We start from the raw sequence: 20,827 nt of genomic DNA on the forward strand, positions 1-20,827 counted from the left end.
AAAGTTAAAACCAGTTTGTTGTCTCTTCTTTCTCACTGTAAATAGAAACTCGCAATTAATCACGGAATACGTGTTGCCTATAGCTCGAGAGGTTATGTACTGGGGTGAAGAGAGCTAAATGATGAATAGTGATGTGGAACTTCCTGTATTTGACACTTAGTAGCTAACTGTCAACTGCAGTGTGTGGAATACTGCAGACGATGAAGACAACTGTAGACAACCAGACACGACTTTAGACAATCAGAGACGAATATGGATAGTCACAGACAAATATAGACCCACTTAAATGATAGAGAATCAGAGAGACAAAAAGACAATCGAAGATAGCAATGGGTTTGGACTACCATATACAACTTGTATAGACAGTTATAGACGAAAACAGACAATCACACGTCTGTAGACAATTTAGACAACCATTAACAATAAGAGGCATCTATACAATAACAGATGATTATATAAATAGCAAATAACAAGAAACAACTATAGACAACTGCAGACAATCACAGACAGAATAAGGAACCACAGAAAACCATACGCAATAATTGATGTAATTTAACTTAGAGAAAACAAATACAAACAGATACAAACCACTATGAACTATCACAGAAACTATAGACAATAACACACAACTATTAAGACCACAGACAACTACGAGCAATCATTGACAACTAACTATAGACAGTTACAGACAATTTATAGTCAATCCCAGACAAACTACACACAACAATATCTCCAGAGGTCTTCACAACTGATTGAAGACGTTTGCAGATGACTGGCGAATCCGCCACCTACTGACATTATTCCTGTATAACTGTACAGGATGAGTCGTAATTTTGCAAACTGGTTTCAGATTGAATCTGGTTATTTCAATCAAGTTTGTTGTTTGAAGAGTTCAAATACCTCTAATTGAATCTGGATTGCATGTAATTATTTATAACTGTGAATATGATATAATAGAAATCTCTTGTAGAAAATGCCTAATTTTTGCGCTTTGTAAAGTCTGGAGATATTTAATGTATAGTTTATCTTCGAATTTTCCTTTTGTATCACATTTTTTACACCCAATTCCACCTTATTGAAAAATTCCTCAACTTTTATTTTACCAAGTTATATGGTGCATTTACAAAAATTTAGACTACTAAAAGTGTTTAAAAGGGGTTTATAAAATATGCCGACTTTGAACAAATGTTTTTTATAAAAAGTTCATATAAAAATATACCTAGGTCTTTGTACAGTATTTACAACAATGACTCTTCCTCATGTGACCTTCCTATGACCTTGACACTGGTTGGTCCGTGTTCTGTTGGCACAACAGTTTAAAGTCTACTGTTCGTGTCAAGTTCATTTGGCCTTACAGCACCCTCGACAGTTGGGCAGTCCACATTCAATGCATCGCCTTAGACACTGCCCATCGTGGAAGAATTTTAAATCTGGAAAAGATTAATAATATTAGTCAATTAAGCTCAATACAACCAAGTATTGTGAAAAGGTAAAATGGTGGGAAAGAATATTAGTTTTAAGAGAAGGTAACTAAAGTTACCATTTATGTTAGGTTTGTGAAAGTATAAAATGTATAAGAGGAAATTTTGTTTTAGAAGCCAATAAAAATATAGCCTACTAATATTCTTACATGACAAATTCAGTGTATATTTTCAATACTATTTTAAAATTTTGTTTGTTTTTTTGTGCTCTGATCTTTAGAAAATGACTCCACGTAGGAAAACATAATTTTTCAAACTTGTAAAATTTTCTCTCAAACTATAAATAAAGTACTATCGATTGCCACCAGTGCCCTCTAACCATACCGACATTTTAAGAAAAATCAAACATGCTCCAGCTTTTACAATAAAATAAGTCTGCTTGACTTTCATCCAAAGTCAATGGTGTATATTCAATGGTTTTACACCACAACTTTTACTGAAAATTGGCGAATATGTTGTCAAATATCTAGTATCATTGCCAATATGCTGAAGTGATTTATCACGAAGTTAAATTTTTATCATAGATTAAACATATTCCCTTAGATCTGTCGTCTTTATGGATCAGCTGATTTGAGGACGAATTTAAGGTTGGTTTAGTCCTAACACGAAACACACACATACAAAATATTTTTAATTTACAATCTAATAGAACGATAAATATTAAAGCTTAATTGACAATATTGCTTTTTACTAGTACATCAGTTGTCAAAGTTGTACTTTATCACTACTTGACACCAGGTTTTACCTTCACACATTTTTTCGAGGTTTGTGTTTCGCCTTCGTACAGCTGTGAACCACGGCAGTGATAACAGAAACTAGCAATTAGAAACGATAAGCTCTACTCCGGTGACGTCACTGCCTTCTAAATTGTTGTAATCTGCGAAATTAGCAGGTATTGAGTCAGCAGTGACGGAAGCGGTGGCACCTCATTATAACTATGTGGGAATTCCCAGAATTACGATTGTTTCGGTAAATTTGCCTTCAATTTGAAGGAATATGAGTATATTAAATTGGTGATGTAACTTGACTTTTAGAATTTTACTTTGTGCGAAAGATGTTTACCTGTAGATAAACTAGGAGAGGTTTTTTTTAATGTATTACCGATTTTAGATACTACTAGTGGATATCTCATCCTTTTCAATAAACGAACCTGTTTGGATATGTGTTAACTGTCCTCTGAGTCTTAAGCTAGTGATGGTGTTTTAACAAAGTGTCTTTCCTCTTTCTTCAATATAGTGAGACAATAGCTATTTACATTACAAGTGTAGTAAGAGCGTTTTTACATCACGCAGGTGAATGTTGTGCAACGAGCGAAGGCGAGTTGCATAATTCACCGAAGTGATGTAAACACGCTCTTGCGTAACGTGTAACGTACAAGATTTTACCTGACCCGACAATATTCAGGAGGTTACGAGCAATATGCTTCATTATCAATTTCACTCATCTTCTAACAGTAACATTCATTTACAAACAAAAGCTAGGTTAGGAAAATTCTTCAAAGCATAACAATAAAATTCAAACACACAGACACAGCTGATTTCTAGCGTTGAACGTCGTTGGCTCCATAGAGGTATATTTTTTAAGTTATCCACTTAATGGTATTTAAATGGGTTTCATTACATCACCGAGCGAGTTTTTTTCAACTTTACACCACTCGAGAAGTAAGGAAGTTGTATACATCACGCTTGGGATAGGGAAGTTTAACATGGTGGGTTAGATAAACATTCAAAAACTGTGAACATAAGTATCAAAATGCGAAAAACTAATTTCATATTTTGTAACTGCCACTAAAAATAAATGAATATCCCCTTTAAAAAGTTTTCTCTAATTCGGTTTCTAATACCATAATGGTGGCCTCATTGAGTTGATCATGTATATTAATTACGTTTTGACGTTGGATAAAATCAAGTCCAATGATTGGAACTAAACCAAATCAAACCCATTAACAAACGACTTAGTCGTTCAGTGACAGAAAATATACAATCGTTATATTAAGGTAAAAGTGTGTGTACTTACATGGATCCTCCTTCCTCTGCATGCACCAGAGCGCCCAGCTGTTGACGTAGGTTACTCCATCAGAGGAACAGATCGGGTTCGCTTTGTCTGTCACCTCAGGCATGTTGGTACAAGGGTTGTCCTCGGGGGTACACGCGCCCTCGTGGAGGATGAAGAGATCTGGCGGAGGAGAGAGTGATAAGTGGTTGGTGTGAGGAATGAAAAGTGTGAAGAAGAATGTGTTAAGGGTGCAACAAGAATAGAACATGTGGAGTAGTATACTCTGTATTATGGATCCTGTCTCCTGATTCTCCATCTACCTGGGCATTTCCCAATGAAGGCCCAGTCCAGACGCTGGTATACGGTCAGTAGACATGGTACATCACATAGACTATAGGTTGACAAAGATTGTGTTTAGGTGCCGGAGGATAAGATAGGTAGAGCGGTATACTCTATGAGATGGAACCCGTTTCCTGACCTATCTACCTGGGCATTTCCCAATGAAGGCCCAGTCCAGACCCTGGTATACGGTAAGTAGACAGGGTACAACACACAGACTATAGGTTGTCAAAGATTGTGTTTAGGTGCCGGAGGATAAGATAGGTAGAGCGGTATACTCTGTGAGATGGAACCTGTCCCCTGGCCTATCTACCTGGGTATATCGCTGTGAAGGCCCAGTCCAGACGCTGGTATACGGTTAGTAGACAGGTTACAACACATAGACTATAGGGGGTCAAAGATTGTGTTTAGGTGCCGGAGGATAAGATAGGTAGAGCGGTATACTCTGTGAGATGGAACCTGTCCCCTGGCCTATCTACCTGGGTATATCGCTGTGAAGGCCCAGTCCAGACGCTGGTATACGGTTAGTAGACAGGTTACAACACATAGACTATAGGGGGTCAAAGATTGTGTTTAGGTGCCGGAGGATAAGATAGGTAGAGCGGTATACTCTGTGAGATGGAACCTGTCCCCTGGCCTATCTACCTGGGTATATCGCTGTGAAGGCCCAGTCCAGACGCTGGTATACGGTTAGTAGACAGGTTACAACACATAGACTATAGGGGGTCAAAGATTGTGTTTAGGTGCCGGAGGATAAGATAGGTAGAGCGGTATACTCTGTGAGATAGAACCTGTCTCCTGTCCTATCTACCTGGGTATTTCGTAGTGAGGGCCCAGGCTAGACCCTGGTATACGGTCAGTAGACAGGGTACAACACATAGACTATAGGGGGTCAAAGATTGTGTTTAGGTGCCGGAGGATAAGATAGGTAGAGCGGTATCCTCTGTGAGATGGAACCTGTCTCCTGACCTATCCACTTGGGTATTTCTCAGTGAGGGCCCAGGCCAGAGTCTGGTATATGGTCAGTAGACAGGGTACAACAAAAAGACTATAGGGGGTCAATAGTTGTGTGAATGTGCTGGAGGATAGGAAGAGTGACGAGGTAAGTAGAATCTTGTGAGTGAATCGAGGGAGTCAGGATGGCAGGAGGAAAGAATTAATAGAAAGAAGGAGGAAATAGTTAAGTCAAGAATGTGGGTTGATAAACCCGTGATAGTACTAAAATTACGTGGATAATATATTATAGAAATATGTAAGTACTGTATTCAAATCACCGATGGACCATTTAAATACAGATTTAAGATTTTAAGACAAGCTTTTGAACTTATAATGTGGCCAATATTTGCTAATATCCAAAATATCCATTGATTAACGAAATCTCTTAGGTTTAAAACAGTTATAACACTATTACACCATTTTGTAAATGTCAAACTACGATTATGGGGCAGATCTCAACCACGTCCAATTTTTCAAATTTAAGCTTTACTAAAGACAACGGTTCTCTACGTAGAGTGATTTTTTCTCAAGAAATTTGTAGCCTTCTTTGACTTTAAATTTTTTCCAGGACTTCGGTCACCTGCGTGAAACTTATCAAGCAGAACATTGAGTGAGCAGGTACAGTAAAAGCTCGAGCATATAAGCAAATCAGTAGTCCAGAAGAAGTACTTACACTTGTCGTTGTTTGTAGCGCAGTCCAGGTGGTATCCTGATTTGTAAGTCAGACCATCACTGCCACATACTTCTCCAGGACACTTCACAAGACCTTTGTCGATGTCCACAGCGGCCTGACAGGCGCGGTGCAACGGGGAGTCACACTCTCCCATGTAGCTGGCATCAACATCTAAGGGAAAATGCTTGTTAGTTGTTTTCTTACTACTTTTATTTTCACCCTTCAGGATGAGCAAAGTTATTTATTTTTAATTTTTGTGGGCTTCAGGAAGGAGTACATGATTTTATTTTGCAATACAAGTGTTTTATTAATCAGAGAGGTACCAATTGTGACGCGTTAAAGTTGTTTACTCAAATACGACTTCTATCCAGAATAAAATCATACTAACTAGGTTTGAAGCATCGCATGATGTACGGGTTGCCATGGGTTACTCCATCTTCTCCACAGACAGGGTTGACCTCGTAGAAGGTCCTGGCTAGGTTGCACAGCTCCATTCTGCCTTTCACCCTCTCCATCACCTCGTCCACTGTACACCCTCCATCGTGGAGGACGTCCACACCTGCACAAGGAATACGTTAAGACAGTGGTCAATCTATCATCCCCACAGACAGGATTGGCCTCGTAGAAGGTCCTGGCTAGGTTGCACATCTCCATTCTGCCTTTCACCCTCTCCTTCACCTCGTCAACGGTACACCCTCCGTCGTGGAGGACGTCCACACCTACACAAGGAATGTGTAGAGATAGTGGTCACTCTATCATCCCCACAGACAGGGTTGGCCTCGTAGAAGGTCCCAACGATGTAAAAACTACTGGATTGCGCTCTCAGTAGCACTGCGGGCGCTGTTTTCGGTCTAGCTCCCCCCACCATCTACTGGCAGTAGCCGACGCATCCCATACACTCACCATTGTAAAACGCACCTTTTTAAGTTGCTGCTCTGTTTAAATATATAGATGTAAAATATTGCTAATGCATGCCAAACACGTTTTACTATTCTAAACTTTATGTCTTCTTCTTTTCTTGCAGAAAATAACACATTTGAACTCTTAAAAACCCTACTACATTTGTCCAGTTTTTACCGCAAATCTATGCTTGACATTAACGTGATAAGCATACTTTTTTATGACCTATTTTGTAAGATACATTGTCATTAAACATTGAAAGAAAAAAATATCGCGTTTACGTCAAACATAACGTTACCACTGCGGCAAAAACTTAGCAAAATTATTCAAAATGTTTATGTACTATTTTTTCGTATAATAAAATAGAATTTCAATTACAAATATTGTACTTTCTATTTCTCTTTTGTAATAACTTATTATTTTACCATGTACAATTTGGAACTAGCAATATCAGTCGTCTAAAAACATCTACAAAACGGGTTTAGTGAATTTGTAGTTTTAAAAAATTCAGATGGGCTATTTTCTGCAAGAAACAAAATAAAAGGTTTAACTAGTAAAAAGAGTTTGACAAGCGTTAGCAATATTTTATCCCTATAAATTTCAACAGAGCAGCAAATACAAAGTGTGTTTTATAATGGTGAATGTATGGGCTGCGTCGGCTTCTGCCAGTCGATGGTGGGGGAAGCTCGACCGCGCGGCCAACACTGAGCCAGCGATCCATGAGTTGTTTATATCGATGGAAGGTCCTGGATAGGTTACACAGCTCCATTCTGCCTTTCACCCTCTCCATCACCTCGTCCACGGTACACCCTCCATCGTGGAGGACGTCCACACCTGCACAAGTCACTCTATCATCCCCACAGACAGGGTTGGCAGAAGGTCTGGCATAACCAAAAGACACAAAATAACAAGAGTTCCGATAGCAATAACTCTTGGTTTGAGATTCTTGAGGCAAACCAACATGTTAACAGTAAGTAGGTTGACGACCATTTTATTTTTGTTCTTTGCTCACATTGACATATCGCCTTTAGAAATTCTAGATGGTATAGTCTGTATGATGGAACCTGTCTCTTGATCCTTCGTTTACCTGGGACTTTTCCGGGCCTTAATCCATTGGCCAGTCTTCAGGTAGACACAGGGTCAGAGGACAGGTTATATTATACAGGCTACAACTTACATTGCCCCATTTTGCGCAGGTCCGCGATGGCCTGCACACTCTGGTACGTCCTTCCATTCGTGCCACAGACGGCGTTCTCCCAGGGGGCGTAGTCTATGCCGAAACAGCCTACGGTGGGGTCGATGCATTCCCCGTCGTGGTAAACCTTGATAGCTACAAGAAGACAGAGTCATCAGTACTTGCAAGTAAACTGTTTTTTAATAACTGTGAATTGAAATAATAATCACACAAAAATAATTTTATGCAGAACTAGACATATGTTGTGAGTTGTGGTATTTCTTCTGGAAAAAGTTAAAAGATCAATTGAATGGAGGTATTTTAGCCTCATCTTATATACAAGGCAGTCGAGACATTAGTAAGCTAACTTAACGTGTAAAATATAAACATTGTGGAAGAGTTCATTATGAATTAGCACAACAGCTGTTTCAGAAGGCCGGGGCTGTCTCACCAAAGCCTTGTTAAGAGAGGAGGCTACTAATCTCAAATGCAAACTATTACGGAAGTATCAAATCAAAATTCCATCAATGCCTAAGGTTATGAAGATGTAGAGTTCCTCACCTTTGCCAGCACGATCGTTGTGCAGAGCCAGAGCTTCTGTGTTGGCGTAGGTGACGTTGTCAGTGCCGCAGACAGGATCCCACACAGGAGCCCACTTGAAGGGGACCTCACAGTCAGGGCAAACACCCTTACTGACTATCTTCACCTCTGGAACATGGCAAAGGGGTGGTGGAGTTAGTTGAACATATGGGAATAAGATTAAGTGATCAGATTCAGTAAGAGGGTAAACATTTCTATAGTCTCTGACCTGCACTTTGATAATTATGTTACAATAAATCCCTAGGTTGTGTGCAGGTCCAAACAAAGTCATCAGTTTTGGTACACAGACGGCCAAGGTATTTATAGTAATAGTATAGGGTTGGAATAGTGAGTTGAAAATATTGAATGAGAAAGTGTTTTAAAGCTAACGAAGCTTAAAATGTCTAGAGAAAATTGTTCATTTTAACCTTTAAAGTCTAGAGAGAGAACCGCATTTTTATGAATTTCCAAACTAATATGAGACTATTAAAGATCCCCTGTACCAAAAATGTCATCATAAACTGTGAGAATATAATTTGTTGTGGCAATTCGTGAATCTTACAAATATCTTTAAAATAAGGCATATTTTAACATAAGCTTACATTTGAGATATTAACACTTTTAACATGGCAAAAAAGCTAGTAAAGTGTCTAATTTGTCAATACGCTGAGGACGTACTCTTAAAGCTTCATCATTCAATTTATATTTTTAATTATAATCTAAAGGGGTAACACCCGGTATAGCTACAAATAATGCTAAAAATATCACTATTTCCAATAAATGAACAATCACATAAATGTTTGCTATTTGACTCTTGTTCGGGCAAGTGGTACTTCAAGCAACTGCTACTTCGATCAACTCGTCGTATTGGTTATCTACACCAAACTAATATATGTGAAAGCTTTTATTTGGACAAGTCGAAAAACTCTCACTTCCATCAACTGGTAATCTAAGACCACTCTCGTTCGGACAAGTGGTACTGCAAACAACTGTCACGTCGCTCAACTGTCACTTCGATCAACTAGTCATGTCGGTCAACTGGTACTCACTATCGCACGCGGCTCTCCAATGGTTCATGCAGGCCAAGTGTACGCAGTTAGCATACGTAGTGCCATCACTGCCACACACCGGACCGTTGAACAGCTTATGATCGTTGAACATCGAACAATCATGGTAAAACGCGTCCAACTCCAGCTTATGTGTTTTCTCGTCTGAGGAACAAGTGTCCTCTGCTGCTGCTAACGCCAGCGTCAATCCTGGAAAATAGTAGAAGTAGTAGATTAAATTACTTTTTAATCACATAGTTGTTTAACTTTAAATGACATTTTAACCAATACACATTACCTTGATTACATTGAGTTCAAAGTAAAATATTTCTTTATTACTTAGAAATGTTACATAGTTACATACAGTTTTGTATCAGCAGAAAAAATAATGCCCAAATATACTATGCGCAGGCGGTTCACGAGCTAATACCGGTATTTTCACCGAGGTTTAAAAAATCTGCTTTACGAGCTCAATTGTTCGTAAACCTCAGAGTAAACTGATGGACTCTACACAATTAATGCAGAGATAAAACCTGGGTTTAAAAGTTGGCTTCACGAGTCCAATAACAGATAGACGAAGGCTTATAAGTATGTACAATTGTAAATATTTCTACTAAGGAATTCTTAAAGCACTCTAACATATACTGTCACAAGTCCCATATGTGACATAACGTCCAGTGTGGTATAACGTGTTAAAACATTAAATAAAAATATATGTCTTTACAGATAATAATAGCGCCACATTCTTGGACTTAAATTTAAATTTAAACCTCACCTCTTCCAAATTTCAAAAGTTGGTTAGAAAGTTGAAATTAATTTTGATTTAATCTCCATAGCCCTTGATAAATATTAGTGCATTCTCGTTATTATTTAAATGATTACTACAACAATCCTAAACGATAAAATCAATAATTTGATATTGATGTTTTATTTAACAAAATGTCTTTTCTAATCCTCCAATTTTTGTCAAGACTCTTTACTTGTAGCTTATTATATGAATTAAAAGGAAAGTTATAAGACAATATCTAAAATACTGTTATTACGATTCTGTAACCGAATATGACCCTCTTACTAAATAGCTCAAAAATTACCTCAACATTAAAGCATCAGTAAAAACGCTTTTAAGTAAATAAACAAACAGCTGTTAGTTGCATCAATCAGCTGATTCATTTAATTAATTTAATAATGTAAACATTTGAAGCATCTAAGACCCTCTGAAATCGGCATGTTACTATAAATATCGAAATCTAAGTTTCATTTTTAGGTGCCATAAGTCTATAGTTTTTTCCTTAAACGATTATTGATATTTGGCTGTATCACTTTAAAAGTTTATTACAACATACGCCCCAAAAAAATCAAATAACACTACATGTAAAAACAATTAAATAAAATTATTTGATACTCGAAAGCAACAATTCAAAACACAAGAGCCAACTTACCTAACACAACCCACATCTTGCCCCTATGTCACACACTATCGAACTGAGTTTATGAAGACAAGGTGGTAAATATATAGAGTATCCATCGATCCAAGGTTCCTAGTTCATTACCCACCACAACACAAAACAATCAACAAACAACTTCAGGCATCAGCAATACTTCTCGCCCACTCTACCGAGAACTTGGCTACAGAGATGTTTCTAAACGAGCTTCAATGTTTGATGCTAATATGAAGAGATGAATAGGATTTTGGTGTGTTTTATAAACATTGGTTTCATTGATTTTTGAATGATCCGTAACCATTCATAGTTAAGATGTTGCGTAGGTCCAGGTTTTGATGTTTGATGATGTGTTAAAAAACATTACTTTAGAGTAAAATTTTAATGCGATTTATTTTTTTAGGGTCAAAATAATATTTCTATCTTTCTGCCTTTCAGTTTTCCCCGCTGATCTCGATTCTTATTTACTGTGTTTAAAAAATAACAGCTCGTTTGAACTGTATTTTTTTATTATCTTCTAAAAACTTTGGATAAAATATTTATTATTCCCGAATTGTCAACAATAACCAGTATGAACACGTTTTTTTCTTGGAAATGATATATAAGGAAGACTTTTTAAGTGAATCAAATTTTGTAGGAAAATGTATTTTATTTATAAATTCTTTTAAATTAATTAAATATTTCCATCTGCAGAGAAATTAAAGGACATTTGAACGGACGGTTCATCCCTCAGGCAATCTTTGTTCTTTATGCACATTCCTTTAACAGCTATTAAAGATTATAATTTCTGACGAAGCTTGAAGCATTCCGTCATAAAATATATATAAATATGAAATTGTAAAGTTAAATACATACTCTTATTTTACAAACACCGATGAACAAATTGGTGGTACATTTCTTATTGTCAGAATGAATAGTTTATTTTTGATATATAATATATTTTGTTAACTCCATATAGCCTACCAGAATAAAAGCCATATTTGTTTTAGTCCCCTTATAGACCGAACCTACTCCCTTATACATTCATAATCTTTATGACTCAGTTTAGGAGACTCCCCAAGTTTCGTTTCTGGTCAGTAAATTTAGGATAGTTACATTTTTTACTATTTTTCGTTAATTTACTAAAATTTTCTTATCTTGTCGAAAAAGGGAGGTGATCTTGCTGTTATCCAGTTTCAGCTCATGATCACTTAATTATTTCACTAAGCAATAAATTATGTTTGTACTTTAGGTTGAATATAAAAGCAAGGTAAGTGTAGACTTAAATTGCCAATGATCTATTTAGCATCGTTACCGACTAACATCAGCTGTTTCTTTTATGTGCTCTGTAGAAGACAGCACGAAACAGCTGTAGTCATTGCGGAACACCTGTAGTCGTTGTAAACTACCAAGTATTTTTTTAAACAGTAACCAGGTTCATTTAGTTTCATTTAAACCACAATAATCGTGACCCAACAACCGAGACGAGCTAGATTCAATTTTGAACCATCAAAAATCTACTTCTAACCAGCATCCTCTGATAGGCAAACACTATAACAGTCTACTTGCAGTATCCAAAGTCAATGGCACATTGGCAGAGAGGGACATTGACCTGTATTGAAGGTAAGGTACAACAAGACAGGTACCTCACCTAGACCTAGATGATCTTGAAGACAGCTGACATCAAATGACCTTGCCAGGTCATTGACAGCGATCAGTCTGTCTGTCTATCCGTCTGTTTGACTGTCAGTCTGACTGTCCGTCTGTCTGTTTGTCTGTCTGTCCGTCTGTCTGTCTGTCCGTCTGTCTGTCTGACGTATTTTGTTGTTCAACTGCAGCGAAAACTGTTAAATTACACGATAACCACTATAATCTAAAGTTTTAATTTTTATCTCTGTGATAAAGAGGACCAGCAAGAGTTTAAGATTTTCCTAACTTTATAACTATTCTATGATATTGTTAGCCTAATCATTAGAATATCAAACTAAAAATGTCGCCCACAAAACGCATTACAGTAGATATACAAGTTGTACTTAAAATAAAGAAACCCCCTGTAAAGTTTTTTTCTAACTTTTGTGTATCAGTCTAACTGCCCGTATAAAAATTACCACTTGCCAAATGTGACAAAGTGAATAACTTGTTCTAAGAATGCGACGATGCGCAGGCCAGGAAAGTAACCATTGTTGCGATTTGCTAAATCAGCTGATTGTTCAATTCAAATCACAAATCGCCGGTGAGCACTTTTTACAATCAGCTGTTTATAAGCCGTACATGACATTATTCATTGTTGCTTCTGTGTTTAACTTACTACAATGGTTTGATTTCGAAATTCCAGTACACACTGTTTTGCTTTTTGTTAATATTTTCAAGGCTTAGTGTTTGAGCGCCCCCAAGTCAATTTTATAGTTCTGTACGGTGCACTCTACAGGTCGTATTTTGTTTACAATTTGTTTCTTGTTATTTCAGTCATTAAAACCCCCGTTAAACCAAATAAAACTATCTAATCATAAACAATAACTCGTCCTCTAGTTATATAACCAAACAGTAAAGCACAAGTCAAATTAACTCTAAAATATAAAATTAACAAATTTCGTAGACACTGCAGTGTCACCGTACATGAACTAGACACGAAAAACGAGCTTCAAAATTTACAACAGGATGAGAAGTCTATTTGTTTTTGATAGTCTTTGATTCTAGTTTCAAGATTTACTCTGTCACTCAGTTGATGGAATATAATATAAGAGAATGTATAATTTACAGACTAAACAACAAAAGTAGACTTCTCATCTCATCCCATTGTAAGTTTTGAAGCTAGTTTTTCGTGTCTGGTTCATGTCCGGTGACACTGATCGCTGAGTCGATGAAATTTTGTATCTATTATTTTACGGTTTATTTCACGATTTATATGCTTTACTGTTTGATTATATAGCTAGGGGACGAATTATTGTTTATGATTAAATCTTTTTAGCGAATTTACCATAGGGAATAAGCTATTACCGTAGAACTCATTGTGAGACCTTGACCCGGGACCGATTTAATTTTTGTTTTGAGGTCCCTAGAGGCCAAATACACCTTTCAAATTCATAAATAGGTGTCCATTAGCACGATAACTCTAGCAAAAATCATCCGATTTTGATAAAATTTGCAATAAACGTGTAAACTCAAGTTTTTCTCGTTTTTGACCCCAAACCATTAAATTTCCTTATATTAGTCTTTAAACTATTTTGAACAAATAGAAAAATAATTTAGTATATTAAAAGTATTTTTGTGCCGCAATTGATTACGGAGAAAGTTCAATAAAATGTAAATTGGAAATTCACATGTTATTCTTATGGAGAACAAGTCAACTGTTATACTTTTGCTTGTTTATGGATGTATTTTGATCAAACATGGCAAATATTTTATACTAAACTATTAATATTTACTACACATCATTACCCTCCCTGTAGCAACAAACCTAGGTACTCGTTAAAATTAATGTTATCTAGATAGATTAAATTGGAAATCAAATCACACAATTAATTGTAAATATTTGCTTGACGAGTCCCCCACGTGCGTCGCCCTTGAACACGGAAAACCCAATCTCAAGGGTTAAATATTATAAGTTAAGTTTGGTCCGGCCTAACCTACAATTAATTAGTCCTCAATCGATAGTTGAGTAATAAGCCAATCATCGGCCTCTGTTAAGAGACACGACTCTCGGCTTTTCAAACAATAAGTATATTTATAATGTTAAGATATTGGACAATAAGTGTCGCTGAGAGGTTAGTAGCTAGTCATGTTCCAACTACTCAAAACTCTCTGCGAGTATCAACGGATACAAAGGACTCATACTGAACTACCGCGGTTTTAAATCGCAAAATCGTACTTGAATTTATAGTATGAATGTAACTTTTACTTTTAGCATTGAGCTAAATTGTTTTTGTACCTTAATGTTATAAAATAACCAAGAAAGATGAATGGATTTAGGTGTATCTGTTTCACTGACATCTAGCGGTGAATATGTGAACTGGCTACACTGGGTGGTGACATCTAGCGGCGATTAGGCGAACTGTTGCGCGCCTGGGTACTTAACAAATTTCTCATTTGTTGTTGTACTAATATATTATTTACCGTTCCGGACTTCGGTGCGGGGTTGAAGGGTTCAATTCCTGGCATATCTAATAATAGTATATTTCGTACCTAGGGCCGAAAATGAGGTTTTGCCGACTCGAGATAGAAAAAGTTCGGGACGAAGTCGAGAACTTAAAACGATCGAAAGCTGCAAAACCATTTCGGTCCGTGCTATTTTTCACCACACCATACCCTATTACCACTATTCACCACAATAATAATATACCCTGATAGTCAACACAACTACAACATTAAGGTTATGTGAAGAAATAATTTGAGGAATCAGCAAAAATAATAATAAATAGTTGCTAGGCACTGGGGACAATAAAACAATTTTATTGCAATGCATGGATACCGATTTGTGTATTTAATATGCATTCAGGTTTTAAGAAAGTAAGCGGGCTGCTGATTTTGTGGCCCTAGGGATGTACAAACCTGCTCGGTCCCCAAATGACGATGACAGCTGGCATGGTCAGCAAAACGTAACTTTCAGCCCCCAATTAACGTATGTAAAATAGCTAAACACATCATAGTGTGATGAAAAAGATTTTTCATGGCTGGTGGGGACCTGATCTGAACAGCCCCAGTCTGAGGGTTTCGGCTATCTAGTCTGCAGGTTTGCTGCGGCGGGGGATTTTATAATCTATGGTAAATGTGTAACTACTTTACTGCCTTCTGCGTTTCGAACCAAGGTAAATTAGCTTGTACAATATGTCCACATGATTTAGCATACGTCTTTCAACTTCAGGCGGTATAAGGATTAAACAAACCGACAGTTTTGTGCCTTAGTAAATGATGGACTCACGAAGCAAAAATAGTTTAAACTATGGTTTTAGTGTAAACTCCTCTTTACTATGAGCTTGTTAAAAGAAGTGTTTACCAATCAGAATTTATAATGCAGTTTGGCTGCGACTAAGAATTAATTTTACAAAATGGCTATAAAATTGTATTTTCCCCATTGAAGCTTGGTAGAGAGTTGAAGCCCCTCTATGGAGTTCGATAACATCTTTCCGTAGCTGATTTTAAGTTAATAAACAATTATAATGAAAATGTTCTAGTATACAACTACTGTACTAAGAAGAATATAAGTATAAACTCTCATTTGAATATTGGTACTCATGATCAATGTCGGCACCCTATTAAAACCAATTTTCCTATCCAAATATTAATCTGGTAAAAAATCTCTCAAATAGGTACTAAGTATAAATATTTTATCGATCACTCATTACAACCTGATACTAATGTTAAATATACTTTCATCAATTTGAGTCTTGTTTTACCGGTCCCAAAGCGCCTTCAAACTCTTTGATGCCAATACATAGTATAATGTACTGCAAATATCTCAGATGCTTTGAAGGCGCTAAATATAAACCAATAATAGGCTAGATGTCATAAGTTTTGCAAAAGTTCTTTATAGGCCTATATAAGATTTAATTTCATCCAAATCGGTATAATGTTATTACTGTACATGAGTTTCCACGAATAGTATCAGCTATCAGCATAGGTTGAGTTTGGTATCTAATTTAAAGTTTTATTTAGTTACATTGCCGTAAACCCAAACTCAAACGGACAACCAAGTCAAAATGGCAACCGTTAAAATACTTCTTGAATCTACAATTTTCTATCCAGCTGTTATTTTGACCACAAATTTACGGCATTGTATTCTACTAATACATTGGGACCAAACTTTGCTCGGAGAAAATCATTTGTTTACTTTCATCATTTGTTGGTCTTTGTATTGCAGATACATAAATCCAGCTGCCACAAACGGTTTCCACACTCCGCCCCGCTCACCCTTACTACTTCCATTACCACTTACTACGTCGTGGACATGTTTCCCTCCCTTCCCATAGCATTTAAATATTGCAGATACATAAATCCGACTGCCACAAACGGTTTCCACACTCCGCCCCGCTCACCCTTACTACTTCCATTACCACTTACTACGTCGTGGACATGTTTCCCTCCCTTCCCATAGCATTTAAATATTGCAGATACATAAATCCGACTGCCACAAACGGTTTCCACACTCCGCACCGCTCACCCTTACTACTTCCATTACCACTTACTACGTCGTGGACATGTTTCCCTCCCTTCCCATAGCATTTAAATATTGCAGATACATAAATCCGACTGCCACAAACGGTTTCCACACTCCGCACCGCTCACCCTTACTACTTCCATTACCACTTACTACGTCGTGGACATGTTTCCCTCCCTTCCCATAGCATTTAAATATTGCAGATACATAAATCCGACTGCCACAAACGGTTTCCACACTCCGCACCGCTCACCCTTACTACTTCCATTACCACTTACTACGTCGTGGACATGTTTCCCTCCCTTCCCATAGCATTTAAATATTGCAGATACATAAATCCGACTGCCACAAACGGTTTCCACACTCCGCCCCGCTCACCCTTACTACTTCCATTACCACTTACTACGTCGTGGACATGTTTCCCTCCCTTCCCATAGCATTTAAATATTGCAGATACATAAATCCGACTGCCACAAACGGTTTCCACACTCCGCACCGCTCACCCTTACTACTTCCATTACCACTTACTACGTCGTGGACATGTTTCCCTCCCTTCCCATAGCATTTAAATATTGCAGATACATAAATCCGACTGCCACAAACGGTTTCCACACTCCGCACCGCTCACCCTTACTACTTCCATTACCACTTACTACGTCGTGGACTTGTTTCCCTCCCTTCCCATAGCATTTAAATATTGCAGATACATAAATCCGACTGCCACAAACGGTTTCCACACTCCGCACCGCTCACCCTTACTACTTCCATTACCACTTACTACGTCGTGGACATGTTTTCCTCCCTTCCCATAGCATTTAAATATTGCAGATACATAAATCCGACTGCCACAAACGGTTTCCACACTCCGCACCGCTCACCCTTACTACTTCCATTACCACTTACTACGTCTTGGACATGTTTCCCTCCCTTCCCATAGCATTTTAATATTGCAGATACATAAATCCGACTGCCACAAACGGTTCCCACACTCCGCACTGCTTGCCTTGACTCCCTTTACTACTTCCTTTACCACTTCCTACGTCGTGGACCTGTTTCCCTCCCTTCCCTTGGCATAAGAGTTGGTTGAGAAGCCTCATTATGCCAACATAAATCTTAATTTATCTTTTCATCACTCTGTATTCGAAAATAGCCCGTTTCCATACATCTGAGATCTTCGAAAATCGTCAATTTCCATACACCAAAACAAATAATGATCAGCTGGCTTTTCCTGACATAAACATTACTTTCGCTACACAAACAATACTTTGTCTGACACCAACAAAGTTACAGTTGAAGAGAAATGGTTAGATTCCGACGTATCACCTAGTCACATTCATATTGGTTAGTGGTTGGAGGAATACAGTTGGGTTATAAGCCAATCATCGGCCTCTATGAGACACGACTCTCGGCTTTTCAAAAAATAAGGTGTTACTATACTAACGTATTATAATTGTCGCTGAGAGGTTAAAAGCTAGTCATGTTCCAGCTACTCAAATCTTCCTGCGAGTGTCAACGGATACAGAGGACTCTTAGTAAACTACCGCGGCTTTAAATCGCAAAATCGTCCTTTATTTGATAGTATGAATTTGAGTTTTTCTTTAAGTCTTAGAGCTGTATTGTTTTTGTACCTTAATATTATAAAATAATCAATATATATGAATGGATTTAGATATATCTGTTTCACTGACATCTAGCGGTGAATATGTGAACTGGCTACACTGGGTGGTGGCATCTAGCGGCGATTAGGGGAACTGTTGCGCGCCGAGTCATCGATATCACAGACACGATATCTATTAATACGAGTTAGGATTCACCACTGATAAAATACTTTTTTTGAAATACACACTAAAAATGGCTTAACTATTTTTTCTAGTGTGTAGTGAGCTAACCAAAAAATATAAAAAATTTGAAACGGCCAAAAAGTTGTCACATACAGGCTACAGCGAATAAAAACTGTTTTTGCACGTTTTTTAGACCATATTTCAAAGTGATATATTTAAGAAACTATGCAACATATTGCACTGCTCATGGTCTAATTTTGAAAATAATGATTTAATCTAAATATTTAGGTAGATTTATCATGGTAGCATTAGTGGTTTATAAAAAATCGTAGAGTAAAATTTGGACTTTTTTAAGTCATGCATAAATATAAAATTATGTTTCTAAGCAACATATTTACCTATAAGTCTAATTCTACCTAAATATTTAGTAAAAGATCTACTTAACATGTGGTGAAAATATAAACTCTCTATCTCAATTGGTTCTCAAGATATATCGATTTTTGTCAGGAAATTTGATGAAATTCAAACTTTCGGAAAACCGGTTTGAAAGTAAAAATGTAAAATTTCGGACATTAACGTGTATGCAAAAAATGTTATTTTTCATGCTTAGGGTTAAGATATTAGGTCTTAGGGTACTATATTCTTGTTCTGTAGGGTCCAAAATGACATAATCAGGCAAAAAGACTTTTTTTAAATTTTAGGATTTTTCACTGATTCGTTGGTGAATCCCCCTTAATAGAGATCGATGGCCTGAGTACTTTAAACAATTTCTCATTTGTTGCTATCCTAATTTACCGTTCCGTTGCGTTTGGTTGTCCGTTTATAATTTACCGTTCCGGACTTCGGTGCACGGGTTATACTCGTAAGGTCCAATAAAAAAGTATAAATGTACTAATTTATACCACAGAACAATATAACTTCAATAGGATTTAGCCAAAGTTAAAAAGAAGCCGTTTCAATTTCATGTACACCACTGACATTTTATTAATAAAATGAATGAAATCACAATAAATATATACTTTTCATTTAGTTAAGTTATACCTCTGTATCTCGGCTCTTAATAATTATTAAATTGAAACGATCTTACTTTATGATGGCTTGGCCGTAGAGCTCTATTTTAAAACAGGAACTCGTCTGTAAAAATATACAAACCATAAATATTGCTAATATAACTATTCTAAATAAATTTCAATCAACATTTTCTTTCGTACATGTGCTTTGCTAGTTAACATACTTGTAACCTAATTAATCACATAATAGTATTTGAGGTTAACCAACAGTGAATATTATTTTCCCATATATGTCCAATAGTATTTTTGATTCAAATTGTAATTACAGATTTAACTTTTCTAGATTATAATGGATAATAATAGCTTTACTTACAATGTCTACGACATTTGCCTGCCATGAGATACAGAATATGAATGAAATCAAACATAGTGAAGGAAATGAAAAAACAATGTTGGCACTACAAAAAAATAAAATAAACCAATTATTTTTTTAATTTTTTTTAAAACAAACAATACAAGAATCAGTATAGGGTGACGGGTTCAATTCCTGGCATATATAATAAAATATTTTTCATGGCCGAAGGGGACCTGGTCCAAACAGCCCCAGTCTGAGGGTTTCGGCTATCTAGTCTGTAGGTTTGCTGCGGAGGGGGATTTTATAATCAATGGTAAATGTATCACTACATTATTCTATTCTATGATTTTGCATACGTCTTTCAACTTTAATTAGTATAGAATAATACCCCCGCCGCAGCAAACCAGCAGACAAAGCGAATTTAAACTTGTCTGATTACATTTTTACTAATATTCCATAAATAAGACATACTTTTCCCAATTTAAATAACATTAGATTTAACGAGTGCTTATGTTTTCTGCTACGGGGAAGGTAAATCGTGTTTTTTACCACACGTTAATAGAATAGGATGAAATAAATAAATTTGCCAAAATTTGATCAACATATATCCATAAACAAGTAAACTACAACAGTTTTAATTTCTCCATAAGAATAACATGGGAATTTTAAATTACACTTTTTTTAAATTTTTGCCGTGACAGTCATGTATACAACAGTGCTTCTACATACTAAATTATTTCATTTTTTTAAGCTCTACAGAATGGTTTAGAAAGAAATTTAAAAATTTGTTGTTTTTAGGGTCAAAAAAAAAACCCCATTTTTACCCCATAAAACTCCGTTCCCATTGTCCGATTATGCTGGTTCGTGAACTATTTCGAATAAACGTAGGTTTACACGTTTATACCAAATTTCAAAAAAATCGGATC

At 36.7% G+C, this 20,827-nt stretch overlaps 1 protein-coding gene across 1 annotated transcript; it reads right to left on the reverse strand.

Moving 5' to 3' along the window:
* Positions 1–1,176: 1,176 nt before the first annotated feature.
* LOC128993138 (serine protease inhibitor dipetalogastin-like) lies at positions 1,177–10,643 on the reverse strand. Its single transcript, XM_054416895.1, has 9 exons — positions 10,623–10,643; positions 9,187–9,393; positions 8,120–8,266; positions 7,562–7,714; positions 6,090–6,203; positions 5,873–6,043; positions 5,485–5,655; positions 3,498–3,656; positions 1,177–1,430 (listed from the first exon to the last, which is right to left on the reverse strand). Exons 1-9 carry the CDS (start codon positions 10,636–10,638, stop codon positions 1,342–1,344), a joined length of 1,227 nt encoding a protein of 408 aa, XP_054272870.1. The 5' UTR covers positions 10,639–10,643; the 3' UTR covers positions 1,177–1,341.
* Positions 10,644–20,827: the final 10,184 nt, after the last annotated feature.

This window comes from Macrosteles quadrilineatus, unplaced genomic scaffold (assembly GCF_028750875.1).
Source record: "Macrosteles quadrilineatus isolate MER2022 unplaced genomic scaffold, UCM_ALF_1.0 Scaffold_4__1_contigs__length_99947679, whole genome shotgun sequence".
Classification (NCBI taxonomy): domain Eukaryota; kingdom Metazoa; phylum Arthropoda; class Insecta; order Hemiptera; family Cicadellidae; genus Macrosteles; species Macrosteles quadrilineatus.

Bases quoted from the DNA above. Each gene is read 5' to 3' on its own strand.
- LOC128993138 (XM_054416895.1), bottom strand. The intron at 7,715-8,119 runs GTGAGGAACTCT...GTCTTCTTGTAG, and splicing joins CAACGATCGTGCTGGCAAAG to CTATCAAGGTTTACCACGAC. The intron at 3,657-5,484 runs GTAAGTACTTCT...CTCCTCCGCCAG, and splicing joins CGCTACAAACAACGACAAGT to ATCTCTTCATCCTCCACGAG.